Raw genomic sequence first — 21847 nt, forward strand, 5'->3', positions numbered from 1 at the left:
CAAACAGGGCCATTCTCGTTTGAGAGCAAGATTACCCTGCTGCTGGTGTCATGGCCTTCTCAGTGGGTGTGTATATATATAACTTGTTGTATTTACTCCGTCAAGCTAAGCAATTTTTTATTTGGGGTTTGCAATGAATGTGAAATGATGCAATAACGTTAAGCAACTGTATTTTGAGCAGCAGAAGTGATAGAGCAACAACTGGCCGTTGAAGCTGCTTCTTACCTATCACTATACTTACCAATTAAAGCATGCATGCATCTTTACTTTAAACTATAAAAATTATTAACTGCCATTCCCATAATCTATTTTCTTCATTTCTTCATATAACTAATAAAAAATAAGGTCCGGTCTAAAATTTTCAGATTTCAAATTATATTATTCTGATTAAGGTACAATATATATATTTAACTAATAAGAATTATTCCTTCATAATTTCACTATATATGTTTTTTCTTTCAAAATTATGAAGACACAAGTCTAATTATATATTCTGAAAAAAACAGGCTAAGATTTTTATTGCCTGGGAAAAAAAATATAGTGGAAGAGAAAGGGGCGGGTCCCAGGCTTCCAGGTGGACCCACGGCCCAATGTGTGGCCTACTGTTTACAACGTATAACTCTTCCGACTTCCAATCAACCTTTATCATTTGAATTTCAAATTTAAATTTTGGCATTGTTTATTATGTACCATAAAAATGCTAAAAAGGAAGAATTTTTAGTCCAGTCCTGTCTTGTGTTGGATTTTTAATATAAGATTTCCAGATTACGTGTTGCTCATCTACAGTTCCAGTTTCTTGAGGAGGCTACATTATATCACTCTCTAGTCTCTGCCTGCCTGGGGACAACACAACAACAATGGCAGATTCGGCTTGTCTTATGCACGCTTTCTCTTATGCATCTGCGGTGCCCAATGAAGCCAAACAGGTAATTATCTTTTCCACTTTACATTCTTCAATTCCTTGAATAATTTTGCTGGAAATGAAATTTGTGAACAAGTAATTAGTCTGGGATGGGTTGTTGAATGCAGGGGAATCCTATGCACGCCTTAGGGGAATCCATTTCTTTTGGGAGGTTTATGTCTGAGTCTTTAGCTTGGGAGAAATGGTCGACCTTCTCTCACAACAAGTATGTTGAAGAGGCTGAGAGGTATGCTCGCCCTGGCTCTGTTGCCCAGAAGAAAGCTTTCTTTGAAGCTCATTACAAGAGAATTGCTGCCAAGAAAGCTGCTGCTTTGCTTCAACAACCAAATGATTCCGGCCAAAACCAAAACGACCATGCCGGAGACGAAGCCGTTGAAAACATTCACAATGAAGACCCCCCTAATAATGATGAACACAGTTCTGTTACAGTTGGTGGTGATGAAGACTGTAAACCTGAAACTGAACAGGTGAATCTCAAGGCAGAAGAAGCTAAAGCTCTTCCTCGTGTGGAGATTCCGGCGCCGCCGGCGGTGGTTGATTTGTCAAAACGGAATCGGCATGAGGCGGCTCAAGAAACAGCTTCTGGGTCAGAGCTAAGTGAAACGCCTCAAATGGAGAGACCTTTGTTAAAGGTAGTGATGTGAATATGTGATGTCTTTTTGTTGTCTCAAAACATTATTATATATTTTTGTGAACAATTTCTACACGACAGAATTCTTGTTCCACCAAGGAAGATGATGAGGATGAAGTTTCATCAGCTCCTCCTCCTCCTATCAAGAAAAGATCAGCTCTTTCTTCACTCAAGACATCAATTCATGGCAAAACATCCAGAATTCCATCAACTCCTGCTATGCCCTATACCTACCCTCACCTCAACAAAGAAAATATGATCACTCCAATAGCTCCAATCATGAAAAGTTATGGAGCAGTCTCCATTGGTGTAACAAAACCAACTTCAAAATCTCTTAGCTCCTTGTTAAATCTCACTCCTGCAGCTAAAGAACCCGATATCGCGCCTCCACTTGCCAAGGAGACTTCTCAGGTTGCTCCTATTTCTACCAAGAATTGTCCAACACCTCTCATGACTCCTATGGTACTTAATTGGTTTCTTTCTCAGTTCTCACATCCCAATTGCTTGTTTGCTTGCCTAATTCTAGCTAGGAATTAACTAACATCATAGCATATATATGGTTTTGTTTAGGCAACTTCAAATGGTTTATCAAAGCTTTATTCAGCTACCCCAGCTACAGAAAATGGAAGGTACAGTGAACATGGGCTAGCTGCAGAACTTAAAGATATAATATTGTTGATATGAGATGAGACTAATGCCTTCTCCTTGCCTTATTCCCACAGGACAAAAACACCGGTTAATCCCCTACCTTCAGGAAGTAAAACATCTGCCCCAAAATGGCACCTCTTAACATCAGTGTAAGTTTCTGTGCTGAATGAAGTCTCCACTAGTTTTAATCAAACTTATTAGTTGCTTTATTTGTTCACCAAATATTCTCTTTCTTATAATAAATGATTATTTCTGATCTGATCTCCATGCATGGCATTGGCAGTTGCTCCAAGTCTTTAACTGCATGCCGGAATAAACTGCAATCCCCTAATTTATCAACAACCCCTTTTCGCCTGAGAACTGAAGAAAGAGCTGCAAGAAGGAAACAAGTAACTGTTTTCCTTTCCTTGACTCAATATCTCTTAATTTGCTTGCTGCTGCATACTTTTGGAATATCTCTTATAGCTCCCTCTTTTGCATTTTAGAAACTGGAAGAGAAATTCAATGCCAAGGAGGAGGAGGAGGAGGTACACAAGGTTCATCTGCAAACCAAATTAAAGGTCCAATCTCTTTCTATTAATTATATTGAGTGTAATCTTCTGGTAATTCCTATAAATGCATGAACAATATAATTCGGCAAGTGTTGTGTTGTTGTTGTATGGTTTGGATGCAGGAGAAAGCAGGAACAGAGCTCAGAAAACTTGGACGAAGCCTTTGTTTCAAAGCCCGCCCTCTTCCTGACTTCTATAAGGAAAGAGAAACAACAAAGAATCAAAGCGCAAAGGAGGTAGTTATTTATTATATTGTTCTTGAAATTTTCAGCCATATATATAGTTTTCTTTAGCCCGCCCCCCAGAAATTCTTCAACCTTAATTATTTGCAGAATCCAGTGATACATCCTCAGCCACTGAAACTCGGAAAAAAGACCTCTTCCACCAGATTGCCAGCCACAAAGAGTAGTAGTGGAGCTTTCAAGAATGCCGCTAAGACAAACGACAAAAGACCAACTGTTTCTGTTACTTCACCACGGTCACTAGCGTAGCGTCGACAATACCTACATCTCCAAGCTGAGCTCTTATAATATATACTGCAATGCTGACTTGTTGCAGAACTGTATCTCTTATTTAATTCTTAAAATACAAGTAGCCAGGAACCTTAATTAATTAATATTGTGTCCACTCTGAATGCTTGTTTGCCATGGATTCTTGTCTTGTATATCACTTAGCATTGTATTAGAAGAGGGAGGAGAGATATGTACAAACTGAAAAGAACTTAGTTTTATTCTTGGATGAATTCTGAAATACGTTGTTTAATTTGTAGTAATACACACAAATGAATGTTCCCCCACGCCAGCCACTCATATATATGAAGAAGAATACAAGAATCCAATCCACCTAGCTTAGCTTTATTTTCAAGTTTAATAAAATCTTCTTTCTGCAAACATAAATCTTCAAGTTTATGAATCCAGCAAACATAAATCACATTTCTGCCCCGACTAAGCACCACCCATCTTCTTCTACTTGCTCCCACACAAATCCTGCATCACAAAAGCTCATCCTGTCGCCGTCATCATCCTCGTCATGACCAATGCTTTCTTTACAGATGTAATCATCGATGTAGTCATCGTCAGCGCCGGCCAAGTGGTCCAAAATCCCGGTAGCTGAGGACCCGGAGAAGTTGAGGAGACCTGCAGGTCTAGCATCCACAACCCGCCATGTAATCAATCTAGTATCCACACTCGTCCTCCGTTTCAGGGTGCCCTTAGCCTTGTCCTTGGCTTTGCCGGCGGGGTGTGCATGGCAGTCGGAGCATCTCACACGGCTGCACTTTCCGGTGAACTTGGAGTGGTTAGTGGGCTTAGCGGAGACCTTGGTGAAGAGGCCGGCGGTGGGTGGTGGTGAGTTGAAGGCGTTTGTGTGGTGTGGAGTTGGGTTCCACGGTGAAGGGATAATCGGGTAGGTTCGAACCAGCCCGTGTTGCCGACCCTCTCTCTTCATTGTTGGCAAAAGAAGCTGTGAGCTCAGTTGAGAATTGATGTGACCTGGGAAGAATGAGCATATACATATATATACACGACACACAACAAAACAAAACTTGGGAAGCAAGGACATGGATCATGGATATGATGGTCAACGAGGTAGGTGTCGGGTGCGTGTACGTGTTGCCCAAGTTCGTATAGAGAACAACTAATTTAGCAGGAATACAAATATACAATCATGGATAGTGGAAGCCATTGACCATATTAAGGAATATTAAAACACTATTTCAATGAACTGTTGGGTGACAGGCAAATTATGCCCTGGACCCGTGTCCACATTGAATTGTGGACACGGGCCCAAAACGCGTCATTTAGTTAAAAAAAAAAAAAAATCGCGCGCGTTTTGCCGTTAACGGCGTTAACGGCGTTATTTTTTTTTTTTTTGAATTATGAATGTACAGTTATGCCGTTATGAATATACAGTTATGCAATTATGAAATTATGAACACAGAGCTCAACATTATGAATTTACAATTATGAACATATATAGTGATAAAATTATGACCATGGAGCTTTAAAATTGTGAATATAGAGCTTCGAAGATTATGAATGTACAGTTATGAAGTTATGAATGTACAGTTATAGAGTTATGAATCTACAGTTATGGAGTTATGAATCTACAGTTATGAGATTATGAATCTACAGTATGGAATTATGAATGTACAGTTATTGATCAAATTATGAACAAAAAGCTCTAACATTATGAACTTACAATTATGAACATATAGTGATAAAATTATGAATATAGAGCTCTAAAATTGTGAACATAGAGCTTCGAAAATTATGAATGTACAATTATGGAGTTATGAATGTACAGTTATGGAGTTATGAATGTACAGTTATAGAGTTATGAACGTACAGTTATGGAGTTATGAATGTATAGTTATTAACATATAGTAATAAAATTATGAACATATACTCTTACAATGAAGCGGTCTGAAATTTAAAAACAAAAAAAAAAAGGAGATAACAGTGCCTAACGGCACTGTTACCCGTGTCCAGCAAGCATGCTGGACACGGGTCCAACGTATAACGATTGTGGGTGACATACTTGGGCCTAAATATTTGGACCTGGTTAATCGGTCCAAAGTGATTTATCAGTCTAATTTGACTAGAGGCTCGGTGAAGGCCCAAAGTAAATACACTAGTCTAGTCTATATAAGCAACCCAATTAAGGTTACAAAGATATAATTCAATAGTTATGCTGTGCAACCGAATGTACCATGCGCATGGTGCATACGATGCAAAATGACGTCGTTTTGACTAAAAATTTGCGTTTCATTTTAAAAAAAAAAATTCAGGTTTGATTCTCGGCAATAACATTATTGTGGATATATAGTTATGAATTTCTGGATATATAGTTATAAATTTGTGGATATATAGTTATGAATTTATGGATATTTAATTCATTCATTGTGGATATTTAGTTCATTCATTGTAGATATTTACTTCATTCATTCACTGTGGATATATAGTTATGAATTTATGGATATATAGTTATGAATTTATGGATATTTAATTCACTCATTGTGAATTTTTACTTCATTCATTCATTCATTGTGGATTTTTACTTCATTCATTCAATGTGGATATATAGTTATGAATTTGTGGATATATAGTTATGAATTTCTGGATATATAAAAATGTTATTGTCGGGAATTGAACCTGATTTCTTCTTTAAGTGGGACGCGCGTTTTTTCAACCAAAACGGCGCCGTTTTGCAACCGTATGCACCTTGCAAGGTGCATTCGGTTGCACAGCATAATTTGCGGATATAATTATGGAAGGATGAATCGAAGCAAGTTGTATTTACCTTCCATTTTGGCGACAGTTCATATTTTGATCATATTTCGTTGTAAGAATATCTAAATTGAGAGATTCTTGAACGGGTGGAAAGATAATTCAAAGGGCTATGATCTTCATGAAGACTAGAGAACCATATTACGGATGTCACGATAGTCAAAAGTGACATGGAAGGTAATAATATCTCATTTTTTCCAATAATATGTTATAATATATTGTATATCAACTTGAAGGCAAATTATTATACACGTGGATGGCAAGTGAAAGGCAAATTAAACAAAGTGATGGCAAATTAGGAAAGAGATATTATATTTTATATTCAAATTATTAGGGAGAAATTTAACATTCTCATCACCCAAAAATCACTCAAATCTCCCCTCTTATAGTAGTTCTACTCCTTTCTAGGCAAGAGAGAAATCCTCTATTGTCTTTCATTTGCTATATAGAAAGAGGCGGTAATACTTACTTGATAGAATGATAGTGAAATACTTTTGTCATTGCCATGGTTTTTATCCTATTGTGGTGCATTATATATCTAATTATTTTCCTGGTGTACTCTTTACGAAGTCAGTATTGTTCTACATACGATAATGCTTAAATATTCCGTACATTATTCGTCAAAGTTACTGTAGTGTCAGCCTACCATTGACTAGCCCAATAGTCATAAAACAATAATTGTAGTTGTGGTAATAACAATGACTTTCTGTCCGGAACAGGAAAGGTGATCAAGTAGTGTTGACAACCAAATTTCATCAAGATTTAGTTCTCAAGTTATTTTCAAATAATAAACAAACTAAAGTGTGTACATATAAACATAATATAAGAACCAAACCATCCTAATATTCCCATCAAATTAAAACATCGTGTTTTGGCAATTGGACAGGTAGAGTGTAGGTGTAGGTGAAGGTGGGCATGGTGTTCACTCTGATCTGTCTGCATACTCATCAGTTCCTCTCTTTGCAGCATTGCACGCAAAGCGGCGGCTGCTGTCTGATTTCACAGTAGCAGCAGGCAATGTCGCAGTTATTGCTGCAACCTAAATACAATACAATTCAAACATAGTTGTTACCTATGAAAATGAATCTAATCTTGTTTTGCCATGTTTTCTACACAAGATCACACTGTAATGTAACTCACCTGTTATGCTAATGTACTCTGCAGATTGCTCCAAGCTTCGAGGATTTATATGAAATGGAAGGCCTCGATTGCTTGATTTGCTTCCAACAACAATATTAGTAGTCATAATAACCTCAAAACAACACACAATAAAAGCTACAATGCTAACTACTGCTACTAACTTCATTCTTTTGTAAACCCAACTTCCCTTCCTTCCTTCCAGTTGTTTTACAGCTTAGCTTAGCTTAGCTGCTTGGTTCAACTTTGCTCATCACAAATCAGTTTATATACATACAGGATTACTTGGGGATTTTTCAACTAATCCTTGTGACAGCAATATCTTACATATCATCCATTGCATGTGAAAACACATAATTGGGATCTTCCCATTTGTGTCATACTTAATCATACACCCACAAAATTTACCTAAAATAACAACAAGATAGCATCCAACAACTACTTAATAACAGAGCAAACAAAAAGCTCATCTATCTACCACTGCTTGCTTATGAATGCTAGTGAAGGGTGGGTTTGTGCAGAATTTCAGGTAAACCAAGCAAAACAGCATTATCACACTTAACAAATTCACGCACACCAGAAACTACCAAATAGTCTCATACGATGTGCAAAATGTTATGAAAAAGTAATGAGAGATTGGATTCCAATCCTAAATTTGTTAATTAGAACAGCACACATAAACATACTGAAGCATATATAAACACATACACAGTGAGGTACATCTGTGCAGTACCCCAGAACGTCACACTTTCCATTAAGGATAGGAGAATAATGCTCAAGACATAGTTTAAAGATGGCACAAGCTGACTTACAAAAGTTTTAAGAGAAACAAGGACCTCGGACACAAGGTCAAAAAATTGGTAAACCAGAAGGTTTGCATATCAGCATATTATTTTGTCTAAGGTGTACTAACTTCATAAACAGAAAATCTGAATTCATACAAATCGTCTGTTAACCTCTAGTGCCTTGATATTCTGGATTTGTTTTCCAGGATTCAGTCCCTTTGGGCAAGCTTTGGCACAATTCAAAATAGTATGGCAGCGATAAAGCTTGAATTCATGATCAACTGCTTCAAGGCGCTCCTTGGTATATTCATCACGGCTGTCCATTATCCATCTGGATTCCATTTCATACATAAACAAACACATAGTATTAAGTCAAAGGCACTGCCTTTCCACATTTCAAAAAATGGGATAAAGCAATTCAATTATATTCAATCATCCATAAAGAATGAATCTTTACTATATTCAATCAATTATGAATGAGAAAATAAGGTATTTTGCAATAAATAAGGAAGAGAAAGAAGCATTGCATATTACCTGTTGGCATGGAGGAGGGCGGCGGGGCCAAGATAAGACTCTGGGTTCCACCAGTAACTAGGGCAGGATGTGCTACAGCAGGCGCAGAGAATGCACTCGTACATCCCATCCAGCTTAGCTCTATCGGCCTTGCTCTGAGGAATCTCTTTGCCGGGCGTCTGGGGAGGAGTCTTCCTCTTGAGCCAGGGTTCAATTGACTTATACTGGTTGTAGAAGTTGGTCATATCAACCACCAGATCCTTTATCACGAACATGTGGGGGAGCGGAGTGATCATGGAGTCAGAGCCGGAAGAAATCTTGGTGAGGCAAGCTAGTCCGTTCTTGCCGTCGATATTCATGGCGCAAGAGCCGCAGATGCCCTCCCGGCACGACCGCCGGAAGGTGAGTGAGGAGTCGATCTCGTTCTTAATCTTGATCAGAGCGTCTAGAACCATGGGCCCGCACTCCTTCAGATCGACTTGGTACTCCTGAAGCTCCGGTTTTTGCGGGTTCTCCGGACTCCACCGGTAGATTTGGAACTTTTTTATGTTGGCGGCGGCGGCCTTGGACTCCACCTGCTGCGCTTGAGCTTCGGACGCATGGGCACGACCAAATATCTGCTTCGCCGCAGGAGAAGACTCAAACCTCGATATCGCTCGTCGGACCAAACCAGTCGCCATTACCTCACCTCGTAAAAGCAAAAAGGAAAACGATTTAGTATTCGAGAATGGATTTGGGTATGGGCATATATATATATATATATACATGAATTATTGGAAGGAAAAATGAGATACTCCGTATTATTAAGGGCAATTTTGAAGACATGGCGAATTTAGAGCCAATAGCTATGTAGGGTGCTTGTTTTGTAGCGTGGTGGCCACGTAGACCATTTTTTTTAAATTTTTTTTTTCTATAGAGTCATTGTGGAGTAAAATTACGAGTCCCGTAATCACTTTACAAGTTAAATTCTGCACAAAGAATCCAATATATACCTTCTAACATCTTTAGATCTTTTTTTTTTTGTTTCCTTTTTTTTTTTTCCGATATATATATTTAGTGAGATTATTGTTGCCTCCCGTTGTGACTTTAAGTCAATTATAATTACTTGCCCAAAAAGGAAAATTCTTGCATGACCCGTGCCTGGTGGCTGGTGCTAAGCTGCACAATTACAATCACAAATTGATACCATAATATTAAACAGACTTGGAAGAGGTAAAGACCATTTTTACACAACAATGGCTGTACATTTATTGTATCAGTATATCAGCTACATTTCCTTTGAACATCCAATTCTGAGTGGCAATGGAAAGTGGAAACTAAAGACAAAAACTTGTTACTGAATCTCAACTTCTCTCTCTGCACCAACTGGTTGAGCTTCTTGATCATATCCATGGTAGCTTGTTTTTCCTCTCAAAGATTTCTGGCTAAATATCCTAGCAAACATGCTTCTTGACCTGGGGATAGTTAAAGGTTCTGCACATCTTCTGCTGTCCTCATTCTTCTTCCCCAATTCTTCTAAGATGATCTTCATGCTGCTGTCAAACCGGCGCCTAAATGTTGGGTATCGCGATACAGATTTGGTAATCCCATGAAGTCTTCACGACACAACACAAAAGAAAATCCGGGTATCAGAATGGTAATAGAAAATATTTTATGCACATAAGTTTGTTCTGGCATTACCTTCGAGCTAATGCATCAAGCTCAGCCCGCCTTAGCTCAGAGTCAGGTGGGAGGCCAATGTTCGAATTCTTCAACCTCTCAGGATCACCGTACAACAAGACCAATTTACAAAGGTATTCCTCTTCGAGATCAGAAAGGTTGTCGGCCTTGATCTGGTCTTTCATGATCAAGAGTGGGTTTAGAAACCAGTCATAGAAGGCATCTTTTGGCCTGTTTGTGCTTGTTATTTCAGTAGTATTTTCTGCATATGGGATGGGGAGGATTGGAGGAAGCTCACATAACACATTCATTTGTCACAGAATCAATGATTAAATATTAAGCAGAGATACATATATTACTTACTCAACAATAAACCAGTGGAGTCGGCTTTGGCAGAGCGTAGAAGTACCTGAAGAAAGCCATAAGCAGGCAGGCCTATGCTTATGATCCGCCCACTCTCCCTATTAGACTTGGCATCTTCAATGTCCTTTCGTGTTACAACGCCTTCAGACACCAAAATTTCCCCATAATGTTGACACTCGTCGAAAAAACCCTTAGCAAGCTACAAGAGTGCATCAAAACGCAGATCATTACTTAAGGAAAATGACTCAGATTACGCGGGGGTGGGGAGAATGGCTCTGTTCCTTGAAGCTTATCAGTAAATATAATTAAGTGTACGTTATACCTCAAGGGCTTTCAGCTCAACCATAGGAGCATTCATGGAATTTGCACGAGAAAGTGGATTTTTAGAAGAGGCACCCCTCGAGAAGGAACCTGCACGGGAGTTGGTTCTTGACACAGTCCTCTTTCTGTACTGTGGCCTGCATGGATAGCATTGTTTCAAAATCAAGAACACGAAATCTCAAGTTTAAGAGGATGTTATTGTTAGAGATTCGAAACCTAGGGAAGCATGATCCTTCTGGCAAGTCAAGAACATCATTGCTATATTCATCATATATGGATAAAGACGCAACAATGTAGCAAAGCCCCAACCACAAAGAGCACTCCTGTATGTAGTTCAAAGGAAACTGTTTTAACTTTTCATGGTTCTGAAACTGCAGTTTTTAGTACCATATGTCAAACCAAACCGACCTGGTAGACAACCACTCCTGCATATGCACCGAGGAAGATACTCGATACCATAGAGCCTAAAAGTGCGCCAGCCACAGCCAATGGCCAAAGCAGGATGGCAAGACCAGCAAAAGGCACACAGATCGTCTCCAAGAAAGGGCCCTCCCTTCCAATACAGTCGTGGAACAAGCGATGCCATCCTTTGAAAAGCATGTAAGGGGTTTTGCAAGCAGCTAGTACAGTGATCACAGGCATATCAACCATAATTCCTAGCAAGCCAGCAATTAACATTCCAGGAAGATAAAGCAGCCTGCAACAAGGAGCAGACATTCAAAAACGAATAAGGAGCAACCCACGAGTGAAACCATGGACTTGTAATTGCAGATTTCCAATTCATGAAGATGGTAGTTAAATCTATATTCAAAGCAGAAGTTTCCACTGTACAAATGAAAAGGAAAGAAATCTCCCCAAAACGACACCAGAAAGAGCGAGAGAGAGAGGGGAAAGGAAACCTGATCTCATAGTATTTTCCAGCGACTGGCCCTTGAAGGCGTAGATCATCCATAATAGAAAAGTAGGAATGGTAACAAACATCCCCTACATCCCTAACAATAGTAAAGCTCCGTTTGACTGTATCCCAAGTTCCATCCTATAAACACAATAGAAGATAAATCTTTGAAACTAGAAAAAGCAAAGATGATATATGCAGCAAACATGTTTCAGAAGCATACATATATGCAATGAAAAAATTTGTCGGTCTTTCCATGTTCAACAGCTTGAGAAGTGGCAAGTATCGGTGAAAGAAAACCATATGCTGCACCCCCAAGAATGCTGCTGATAATTGCAATCAGCGGCCACAGTAATAAAACAACTGGAAGACATATGCAGATAACAATTTTCAAAACTGGCCCTAGTTGTTTTGCGCTGTAAATGACACAACAAAATGAATCAGTAGAAGTATAACCAAGACATATTGAGGCAATCTGGAAGCGAAATTGTTAACGAACACACCTTAAGGTGGAGTAATATGTGTAGAACAGGTGGACTGGCCAAAGGCCCAAAATTACAGCAGAGTTTCCAACTGTAATTATAAGAAGTACAAATGGACACAAAATGACACCTGAAATAACAAAAGAGTAGTACAAACTTGTCACCTTCATCAAAAGTTTTATTTTATTTTTTTGAAAAGAAGTGCAATAAATCTATAGGTGTGAACTACTGAGAGACTTCCTAACATGACTACAGTTCTAGTTTTGGTCACTTGAAGTTTAAGAGTTAAATGGTTTGATCAGAGGAAATACATTACAAGAAGCAGCAACATTATAGATAAAGGACTCGACGCACCAAATCAATTAGGAAACAGAGAAAATGAGAGCGGAAAACAAAAAAAAAAAAAAAAAAAAAAAAAAAAAGAGGGTTGATAGTGATGGAGGAGAGAGACCTTAAAAACTTTCTCCTTTTAACAATTATTCCCAAATTTGCAAGATTGCTCCCTAAATACTACTCTGAACTACATTATTGTATTTATTTCTAATGAAAGCATCACATATGAACTGGTATTTTGCCAAAATGCTTTTCTTCATAGCATTATAGGTAAAGGCTGGCGTTTTGGATATGTGCATATCTATATATCACAAACATTATTAGCAAATAAGTTCTCCGTTCATACCACCTGAAGGCAAACACTGCTTGGAAGCTTACAGAACACGTTATGGAGTAAACCATTAACATATAAAATACTAAAATAGCACAGAGACATCTAATTTAGTTCACATCTGATGCATTATGAGCTGTGCATAATCCTTTGTTCATCAATACTAAGTTAGCAATTTACCCAAAACAATACCATAAAAAGGAATAAACAAGAGGAGAACAAATTATGTAACAAAACAAAGAAATAGTAAGACACTTCCAAAACGGGAAAGGAAACTCACAAAACGGTGAACAACAGACCTTTTATAGTACCGAGGATGAGAAGGCCAATGAAGTAAGGTAAGAAACAGATGAAGTTCCAGAGAGATGCCAGAAACCCCCTTGGGGGTTCCATAGTTTTAACACAGAAATCAACCACTTAGCCAGCCGGATCTTCCACCTAAGGATTCAGACTCTGCAGCCAAGAAAGTTGAGCCTTTTTTCAATCTCAATCCCCCTTTCTGGTGTGAACCCACTTCCCGACTTCTTCCCTTTCTTGATTACTCAAAGTTGCTCTTAAAGATTGAATCTTTCGAAAAGTTGGAGCTAGATAGTTTTTCCCCACGGATATATGTGGACTTTAGGGAGAAAGAACACGCGCATAAACTACTACCGAATAATTAACCGAACAGTGAAAGCTCGGGGGGTCAGTGTAATGGACAAGTAGATTCAGTTACCCGTCAGTCCGTCACTGTAGATCTTACACTTTACTTATTGTAATTATTTCTAATAATGATATTGTTATGCTTGAGTTATTAGACACTGAATGATTAGAATATATGATATCAATGTCTCAAACACATGCCAGCTTAGAATGCAGCATTGAGGTAGGTGGTCTTGCCATTCTGGCAGCCAGGCTGCCACCTAACACCTGCAGTAGGGCTCCCTGCTTACCTGTCTTGGAATACTATTTTATGTAAAAATATATACTCCGTATTTGTTATTCACTGTATATTACTTCACATTAAAGCATTCCCAAGACAAGTTATTTGGGAAATTTTTTAAATTTTTGTTGTCTGAATTTGTTTTCAAATCTGTTACAATGCAGTATCTGTTCATAGCTACTTTCTCAACCTACTAAGCGCCCCTCTTTTCTACTTTATGCAAAAAACTTGTAAAATTTTGAACGGTTAATGTTGCTCTTATACTCTTTACTTTTATGGATTAATTTATACTGGTATTATACGAAATAATATGCATATAAATAACATGTACTCCGTATAATAAGTAGATCCAACCCCTAATTATTAACATATTAGGGAGTACCGGAGTATTATGCAATGTCTAATTTTAAGGCTCTAATTTACATCCATCCATCAGGTATTCACAGACTGCGATAATAAGAACTGATTCAAGGCTTTTTCCAAGAGAAGTGATGTAAATTAGAAAGACAACAGTAATTTCCAAAAAAAAAAAAAAAAAAAAAAAGACAACAGTAGTATGCAGATTTTAAATTCCAATTGCAACTGGAAATGGTATCCATCCAAGCACAAGTGCCGTGGCAGCAATGACCATGAAGAAGAGTTAGTGCAGAGCCAAAATTAAAGCTCCCTGATACAACATTGATTATTACTGGCAATATACACATTCTTGAAAATATAGAGCTATTCTCACTTCTCTATGAATGAAGGAGGTGTGAGGTTGTACACAATACACTGGCAGCAGCTGATGCCAAAGAAAAATCACAGCTTTTAACTGCATTTCTGAGGAAACCAAATAAATGTTTCTTCTTCATAAATCATACCAGGACAAATGAAAACATTATTCATTCACATTGATTGTGCTCTAGAGTTTGGTTATTCTATTTCTTGTATTTTCCTCCTCCTCCTTCTCTACCCAACGCCATTATTGGCCAACATGGGACCTATCCACCATCCAGAGCCTCATCCTCAGCATGTGTCAAAATAAGCATTGCAACTCTTCTAGCCTATATATATAATATGGATTAGAAAAAAGAGCACCCAAAAATTTAGCCCACCAACACGTGTCGGGAAAGCATAAGAAATAGGGGTTATAGGGCAAAAGGAATAAAATCAGTATGAGAAGAAGCTCACTCCAGAGTCCTGCATATTAAGCAGCACCATAGGTGTGGTGTGGCTGATAACAAAACACCTAATAAATATGTTCAAGCAGCTCACTCCAGTGAAACAAAGGAGAGTCATTCAAAGATTAACATAAAAAGCAAGTCTTTTCCTTTCGAGTTTTGACAAAGAATGTAATACACAACATATTAGTAAGTATAAAATTTCAGTGATTAGCACACATTGCAAAGAAAGGAAGTGACTCCCATACAACCCTAATCCCCAGTAGTGACGAAGCTCTGGTGACCAAATTCATATTCACAGACTGTGAAACGTGTTGAACACGACTGAAAACCAGAACAATGGCCACGTAATAAATAATAAAAACCTCAAAGCCAGATGTTCCTATATACATCAGTGCATTTTCACTACACTGCTATATACCTTGTTGCTTTGAAAAGATTAAAGTTTTGGGCAAGCCTCAAGGCTAATCTAGTAAGGGTTTATATCATTGCCACCTGATCTATACTTTTGTTAGTCATTCACTAAAAGCACAGAACCAGTAAGAGCCACTGTGTCCAAAATTATGAACCTCACTGGACCTCCTTATACAAAGAGTTTCACCAACCCAACCCATGTCCTTTTTTGTTGAATACAGAGACATTTTTAACACCCAACTAACCCAAACACAGGTCACAGGCTTAAGCAAAGAGTTCCAACTAATATCTGAACTACCAACACCATTGTGTATACTTCTTTTCTACACCCAAAAAGGAGGGCATCAGAGAATAATTGATAACTTCTTGTCTGATTTAATACAGATTAATGCAATTCTTGCCTAAGAAATCCAGTAAATTTGTAGACGTACAATCCAAAGTGAAGATAAAGCATGTCAATTATTATGTAACTATGTAGGATGAAAGAAGGAAGATAATTCCTCAAAACTATTCTTAAAAGTCATGGAGTTCATATGTTGAGCAATGTCATCCTCCACAAAAATCAATTCTTTAGCTAATACAATCTAAAACATGGGAAAGGTATGGAAAAGAAGAAATTTTTCATGGTAATTAGACATAGACAAATGAAAGGCAGGCTCAGAAAGCAATGCTTCTCACTAGATCAACGGGTAGGATAACTATGTCTTCCTTCTGAGGCGCTTCCTCAGCTTCTGCAGTTTGTGCTTGTTCATCTTCCTCTTCCTCTTCTTCTTCACACTGTCGGCCCACATTTTGGGAGATTCTGGGGACGTAACGCCAGCATCCTCGGACGGAATGATGAACCCAGGCTGAGAAATTGGGTTTAAGAAATACTCAAAAGAAAAGGTTGGGTAGAACCGCGAGCAAGCGTTCGGATTTGAATCTTCTCTTTTGGGTTCGAGAAAGATCGGGTGTTGGACTAGTCTACCGTCGAAGAGAGGCGGAAGGAGGGGCGGTGGTGGTGGCGGAGTTGCGGCGAGGATCTGTGTCTGGGATTTGCTGAACTGAGTGATGAGTGTTGAGGCAGATTGAGATCGGTTTCTCAGAACCTTTCCCAGAAAAGAAGCCATTTTGATTCGGCGGAGTGCACAATTGCGATTTGCAAAGCTCAGCCAAAAAAAAGAAAGAAAGATGAACTGCTTACTTGATTAGGGCTCGTTGAGGGTTTAGATTCTACGGGCTACCGAATTGCAATTCAATGGGGAAAAGGAAACGCAAAAAAGTTTTTACCTTTATACCACTCCTCCCTACCAAACAATACGAAATGCTAGAGTTGCATCAAATCAGCAGTGGTGCAAAAAAAGAAGCTTGCCCCCATGCAGGATCGAACTACAGACCTTCAGTTTACAAGACTGACGCTCTACCACTGAGCTATAGGGGCCTGCACATCCCTACAGCTTGATATTTTTATAACAGTATTTGATATTTCAACTTTGATGTGTGTTGGTCTAAGTTTGAGTTAATGCCCAAAATTGTCTTCGACTATAGTGATTTTTCTCAATTTTGTCCTAAACGATTTTGGTGTCATAAAGTAGTCTCAGACTTTTGTATTTTCACTCAATACTGTCATTCGTTAGGTAATTTGTTAAAAGGGTGTTAAGTATATGGATAATTTAGTAATTTCATATGAGTTAATATCTAAAAAAAAATGTCATCAACTATAGTGGTTTTTCTCAATTTTTTTCTAAACGACTTTGGTGTCATAAACTACTCCCAGACTTTTGTGTTATTACTCAATATTGTCCTCCGTTGGGTAATTTGTCAAAAGAGGTTAAATACATGGATAAATTAGTAATTTCAAATTTAGGTCTTCCATGCCCTTATCGAAGGAGGATTCGAAAAACTACTGGGCTCGCCGACCACAAAAAGCTGGAAGGCATGGGCGTGCCGAATGCGGTTTGGCCCACCAATTTTCTCAGAAAAAAAATGCTTCTTTTGCTCTTAATTTTAGTTTTTTATGTATTTATATGATTTTAACAATATTTTGAACAATTTTACAACCACTTACGTAAATAGTTTGTAAAAAATAACTATGGAAACCTTATATTTTATTAATGAATTTTTATAATTTTTAGTTTAAAAAAAAAAATCAACGATAAAAAAATAAAGTAATAAATCAAGCTGTTGAAACGGCTTAATTCAAACAAAGCATAAAATAAATTATAATATAACAATGGCCGGGGGACACAGGCATGTTTGCGTGACACATGAGCACCATGCGTTCATCCACCTTTTCTTCAGAAAATTCTCTTCAACTAATAATTTTATCTTCTTTTCATTCGTTTTCTTCTCGTTTCTTCCCCTTTCTCTCTTCTAATCTTCACCATCGGAGATGCATAATTGTTCAAGTCTTGATAAGCACAATTAGATCATTGCGGTTAATTGGTATAAAATCTTAGTAAGCCAGAGCATATGAAAGATCAACAAAGGCATGTGATAGCCAGTTGGGATATGACCAATTGAGTAGATTAGTTAGAATTGTGTTAACAACGTGGGCTATCATTACATTTGTGTATGTATACGATGTCGCATATTGGGGACATGCTCCTATTCATTTTAAGATAACATAACATAGGCTTTGTTAAGCTACATAAAGTCTCAACAGTCCAAACTAATGCATATTTGGTAGATATTAAAGTTGTATTAAGTCACACGTCATTTACTGTTTAGACACAAACATTAAATTCATCAACAATGCATTATTTTGTTATTCATAAACATTATTTTAATCTGTTATGTTTATACTCTAAAATTATATTTGATGCCTTGAACTAGGATAAAATAATTTGATTAAGTAGTAATAATCTACCTTAACTAATTTTGATTCATTATTTCATTACAATTTATATTCTCATAACAAAAAAAGTTGAATGATTTGCTTCAATTAAAAGTACTCATCCTTTCCTTTTTTTTTTTTTTTTTTTTTTAAAGAAAAGTACTTATCCTTTTCTATTATCCAAGTGCACAATAGAAATTGTTTATAATTTGTAGAGCCGACTTTGTGCATATTGGACGGTGGGCTGGATAGAAAACATTAGCCGCTAATTTGGTAGCTAAACGTATCACGTTTAAATGTCGTTTTGGCAAAATCGTTGAATGACGGAATGAAAAATTTATTCAATTTTTATATTTAGCTCAGCTGAGGAGTATATGGTAGATGGTTTCCCTCCCTCACTCCTTTTCTTTTCTTGCACGTCCTTTCATTCTGTAGCTGCGATATAGTTCCTTTGCTTTCCTTTCTTCTTCATCGCCTCCTGAATCGTTGCCGTCGCCGCCGTGGGAGATGTCGTACGATTACTTGTTCAAATACATAATCATCGGAGACACCGGTGAAGCTTCCTCTTTACGTTCAACTTTTTTTTTTTTTTTTTTTGAGACCTTAATGCTGTAGTGAACTTTAAACCCTAATTTATTTTTTCCGATTTGGCTGTTTGGATGTGAACAGGGGTTGGGAAATCATGCCTGCTACTGCAATTCACTGACAAGAGGTTCCAGCCGGTGCATGATCTCACTATCGGAGTTGAGTTTGGGGCTCGCATGGTCACCATTGATGGCCGCCCCATTAAGCTTCAAATTTGGGACACTGTGAGTTAACTTTTGCTTCGTACTGGCTTCATCTCAGATCAGTTTAGCTTTCTTGCTCTCTTATGTTAACTTGGAGATGAAGCTTTCAAGTATGACGACCGAGATGTTCCTATAATTGATTTGTTTGAATTATTGTCTGCACACAAACTAGATACATGAACCAATCTTTTGTTAATCATAATTTTTACAGTTTTATGAGCTAAAATGGCTTGTTCCTCTGGTCTGGAAATAGAAGATACTGCTGTTGAAATATCAGGTCCAAAGAAATTGGTAACTGGAAAAGAAGTTCTAGGTCCATATAGCCAGCATATATGTATTCTACTATTATCAGAATCCTTTAAAATTTTGACCACATTGCAACCAGCATAAATGCATAATTAACTGCAAACTAAACAAAGAAACCTGCTTAGCTACAGTTATTTTGTGTTTTGGATGGTATTATCATAATTTTTTTAAGGCTTCTGAGTGTGTACATGCTCCATGTTTTGTGTAATTTATATCATTTTCTCAATTATTTTATTACATTTTATGTTTGTGAAAGTTTGATGTAGTGAATGGCATTTTTAACGAAGAACTATCTTCTCTCTAGGCTGGACAAGAAGCCTTCAGATCTATCACCAGATCATACTACAGAGGAGCTGCTGGTGCTCTACTGGTGTATGACATAACCAGGTGATTATATACTCTAATTGTTTTTTTTTTTAAAGGATTCTAATTGTTCCTTTATTTATTCATTTATAATATTTCTAATACGAGATAATGTGTGCTTTTAATGGATAAACACTGACTGGCCAGCATGTTTCTTTCTTATCAAATTCAAGGATTTCATTTTACTTTGATTTCTATTTGGTATAATTGTATGTTCTTGATCTCTCTCTATTTCCTTCTTCTAAGCTGGTTAAATTTCCATCTAAAGGAGAGAGACTTTCAATCATCTTGCAAGCTGGCTGGAAGATGCTCGGCAGCATGCAAATGCAAATATGACTATCATCCTTGTAGGAAACAAGAGTGATCTTGCTCACCGAAGAGCTGTAAGTAAAGAGGAGGGTGAGCAATTTGCAAAAGAAAATGGGCTTTTGTTTTTGGAGGCATCAGCTAGAACTGCCCAAAATGTTGAGGAGGTGATACACTTCAGCCAAATTCAGAGACATTTTGTAATTTTTGTTCTTGAAACTCCTTTGTTTTATAAACTGATACACTTTGTATGCAGGCCTTCATAAAGACTGCTTCAAAGGTACTTCAGAAAATTCAGGAAGGTGTTTTTGATGTGTCCAATGAGGTAAGTTTTTGCTTGTATTAACCTTAAACCCTATTAATGTCAAAGTATATCTTGCTTGTATAGTTGTATTGGGCCTTCCAGTAAATATTCTTCTTATTATCTTATGTTTCACATCTAACCATAAGTCTTTAATTAATCGAGGGGGAAGTTCTTTTGTGTGCTATCAGGGTCTATAAGTCTCCAGCCTCCTAAATTTTGATGCTTATTTAGGTTGCTTCCATGTTAGAGTTACCATTGATGTACTCATATTGAATCTAGAGATGGATTGAGATGAGTTTGTATTGCAAATATGAGTTAATACCAATTGGGGTCCCTCAACTATTGCGATTTACTTAAAAAGGTCCTCTATTTAATTTTTTGTTCGATTTATTCCCCTAACTACTGAAAGGTTACCTTGTTAGGTTTGCTGTTAGTTGTCCGTCAAATCCAGTGGCAAAATTGTCTTTTCAAGCAAAATCATCTAGTTACAACACATTGTTCTGTTTATAAATCCATCAATCATTTGAAAATAGATAGTAAAGAGAACATTGATCTTGTTTACAAGACATTGTTCTCTTTACAAATCCATCAATCTTGTTTTTTTCGTTATGGAACTTTCATCAACTTCACTGAGGTATTTGAGTTGCCTTTTCCATAAGCCTTCTTGGGTCCTTCTAACTTTAGAATTCAACAAGAAGATCAATGTTCTCTTTACTATCTATTTTCAAATGATTGATGGATTTGTAAAGAGAACAATGTCTTGTAACTAGACTATTTTGCTTGAAAAGACAATTTTGCCCCTGAATTTGACCGACAACTAATGGCAAACCTAACAAGGTAACATTTTAGTAGTTAGGGGACTAAATCGAGCAAAAAATTAAACATAGGATCTTTTTAAATAAAGCGCAATAGTCAAGGGCCCCAACTGGTATTAATGTATTGCATCTTCTTGTATCTCTGACTGGTATTATGTGAACTAATGATAGACTATCATACTTCTCTGTAGTTTGAAAAGTAAACCTTGATCCTCACTGGAGTAGTCATTGATGCTAGAATGCACCTTTATTGAGATAGTTTTATTTTTGTAATTATCCTCACTGGAGTAGTCATTGATGCTAGAATGCACCTTTATTGAGATAGTTTTATTTTTGTAATTATTGCAGTCATCTGGCATCAAGGTTGGGTATGGCCGGCCTCAAGGTGGTAGTGGTGCAAGGGATGGAGCAGTTGCACAGAGAGGTGGATGTTGCAGCTGATGTGCTAGTCTTATCAATTGTGTTGCAGCATCTTTTGTGAAGTGTTATTCAGACTGATCATAAGCTTCACAGTTCTGGTCTTTGACTGTCGAACAAGAAATGTACAGCTCAATTTAAGTTCTTTCAAGTTATACTGTATACAGTACCAGATTGTTCGACATGTCATTGTTTGTTATTACAGAGACCTATACTTGTATTGTATAGTCCCATTAGATTGTGTGTGTTCTCTATATCTTCACCTATTTGGATCTGATTTGTTCTCTGCATATATTGTGTTTATTATTGAACTGCCTTCAACCAATATGTATTCTACAGTTATACAAGAATCACAATGTAAAAAATACTTTTGAGATCT

General features: G+C 37.5%; 5 protein-coding genes and 1 non-coding gene across 7 annotated transcripts; 2 read left to right on the plus strand and 4 right to left on the minus strand.

Annotated features, from left to right (window-relative positions):
- The first annotated feature begins 695 nt into the window (after positions 1-695).
- Positions 696-3469, plus strand: LOC109180630 (protein WVD2-like 7). Of its 2 annotated transcripts, XM_019330324.1 has the most exons (10): positions 696-926; positions 1030-1433; positions 1488-1554; positions 1635-2015; positions 2124-2182; positions 2276-2350; positions 2485-2590; positions 2687-2761; positions 2875-2988; positions 3085-3469. In XM_019330324.1, the coding sequence occupies exons 1-10, from the start codon at positions 858-860 to the stop codon at positions 3241-3243; spliced, it is 1509 nt and encodes a 502-aa protein (XP_019185869.1). In that variant the 5' UTR covers positions 696-857; the 3' UTR covers positions 3244-3469. The 2 variants fall into 2 exon arrangements, with proteins under 2 accessions (XP_019185869.1, XP_019185868.1); XM_019330323.1 differs by having other exon boundaries at positions 1030-1554.
- A 210-nt stretch (positions 3470-3679) lies between these two features.
- On the minus strand, positions 3680-4198 carry LOC109180200. Its single transcript, XM_019329689.1, has one exon. The coding sequence runs from the start codon at positions 4196-4198 to the stop codon at positions 3680-3682; it is 519 nt and encodes a 172-aa protein (XP_019185234.1).
- A 3671-nt stretch (positions 4199-7869) lies between these two features.
- Positions 7870-9241, minus strand: LOC109180627 (succinate dehydrogenase [ubiquinone] iron-sulfur subunit 2, mitochondrial-like). The gene is made up of 2 exons (XM_019330319.1): positions 8496-9241; positions 7870-8292 (listed from the first exon to the last, which is right to left on the minus strand). Exons 1-2 carry the CDS (start codon positions 9239-9241, stop codon positions 8112-8114), a joined length of 927 nt encoding a protein of 308 aa, XP_019185864.1. The 3' UTR covers positions 7870-8111.
- A 399-nt stretch (positions 9242-9640) lies between these two features.
- LOC109180624 (uncharacterized membrane protein At3g27390) lies at positions 9641-13513 on the minus strand. The gene is made up of 10 exons (XM_019330316.1): positions 13158-13513; positions 12216-12324; positions 11936-12128; positions 11717-11853; positions 11226-11514; positions 11034-11140; positions 10819-10954; positions 10497-10695; positions 10155-10395; positions 9641-10069 (listed from the first exon to the last, which is right to left on the minus strand). Exons 1-10 carry the CDS (start codon positions 13249-13251, stop codon positions 9808-9810), a joined length of 1767 nt encoding a protein of 588 aa, XP_019185861.1. The 5' UTR covers positions 13252-13513; the 3' UTR covers positions 9641-9807.
- Positions 13514-16702: 3189 nt separating this feature from the next.
- Positions 16703-16774, minus strand: TRNAT-UGU. Its single transcript has one exon. It is a non-coding gene; the product is annotated as a tRNA-Thr (tRNA).
- Positions 16775-18391: 1617 nt separating this feature from the next.
- Positions 18392-21755, plus strand: LOC109180597 (ras-related protein RABB1b). Its single transcript, XM_019330263.1, has 6 exons — positions 18392-18722; positions 18839-18978; positions 19568-19650; positions 19895-20099; positions 20189-20257; positions 21400-21755. The coding sequence occupies exons 1-6, from the start codon at positions 18677-18679 to the stop codon at positions 21490-21492; spliced, it is 636 nt and encodes a 211-aa protein (XP_019185808.1). The 5' UTR covers positions 18392-18676; the 3' UTR covers positions 21493-21755.
- Positions 21756-21847: the final 92 nt, after the last annotated feature.

This window comes from Ipomoea nil, unplaced genomic scaffold, assembly GCF_001879475.1.
Source record: "Ipomoea nil cultivar Tokyo-kokei standard unplaced genomic scaffold, Asagao_1.1 scaffold1026, whole genome shotgun sequence".
NCBI lineage: Eukaryota > Viridiplantae > Streptophyta > Magnoliopsida > Solanales > Convolvulaceae > Ipomoea > Ipomoea nil.

What these genes read in the sequence shown, in the direction of transcription:
- LOC109180630 (XM_019330323.1), top strand. Translation starts at nt 858, where the DNA reads ATGGCAGATTCGGCTTGTCTTATGCACGCTTTCTCTTATGCATCTGCG. An exon ending in TGGAGAGACCTTTGTTAAAG is followed by an intron (nt 1,555 to 1,634) that starts GTAGTGATGTGA and finishes TCTACACGACAG; the next exon opens with AATTCTTGTTCCACCAAGGA. An exon ending in TGGCACCTCTTAACATCAGT is followed by an intron (nt 2,351 to 2,484) that starts GTAAGTTTCTGT and finishes TGGCATTGGCAG; the next exon opens with TTGCTCCAAGTCTTTAACTG.
- LOC109180200 (XM_019329689.1), bottom strand. Translation starts at nt 4,198, where the DNA reads ATGAAGAGAGAGGGTCGGCAACACGGGCTGGTTCGAACCTACCCGATT.
- LOC109180627 (XM_019330319.1), bottom strand. Translation starts at nt 9,241, where the DNA reads ATGTATATATATATATATATATGCCCATACCCAAATCCATTCTCGAAT. An exon ending in GCCCTCCTCCATGCCAACAG is followed by an intron (nt 8,293 to 8,495) that starts GTAATATGCAAT and finishes AATGGAATCCAG; the next exon opens with ATGGATAATGGACAGCCGTG.
- LOC109180624 (XM_019330316.1), bottom strand. Translation starts at nt 13,251, where the DNA reads ATGGAACCCCCAAGGGGGTTTCTGGCATCTCTCTGGAACTTCATCTGT. An exon ending in GGAAAATACTATGAGATCAG is followed by an intron (nt 11,515 to 11,716) that starts GTTTCCTTTCCC and finishes TCCTTGTTGCAG; the next exon opens with GCTGCTTTATCTTCCTGGAA. An exon ending in CTTGATGCATTAGCTCGAAG is followed by an intron (nt 10,070 to 10,154) that starts GTAATGCCAGAA and finishes TGTGTCGTGAAG; the next exon opens with ACTTCATGGGATTACCAAAT.
- LOC109180597 (XM_019330263.1), top strand. Translation starts at nt 18,677, where the DNA reads ATGTCGTACGATTACTTGTTCAAATACATAATCATCGGAGACACCG. An exon ending in CTGGTGTATGACATAACCAG is followed by an intron (nt 19,651 to 19,894) that starts GTGATTATATAC and finishes TTCCATCTAAAG; the next exon opens with GAGAGAGACTTTCAATCATC. An exon ending in CTGCCCAAAATGTTGAGGAG is followed by an intron (nt 20,100 to 20,188) that starts GTGATACACTTC and finishes CTTTGTATGCAG; the next exon opens with GCCTTCATAAAGACTGCTTC.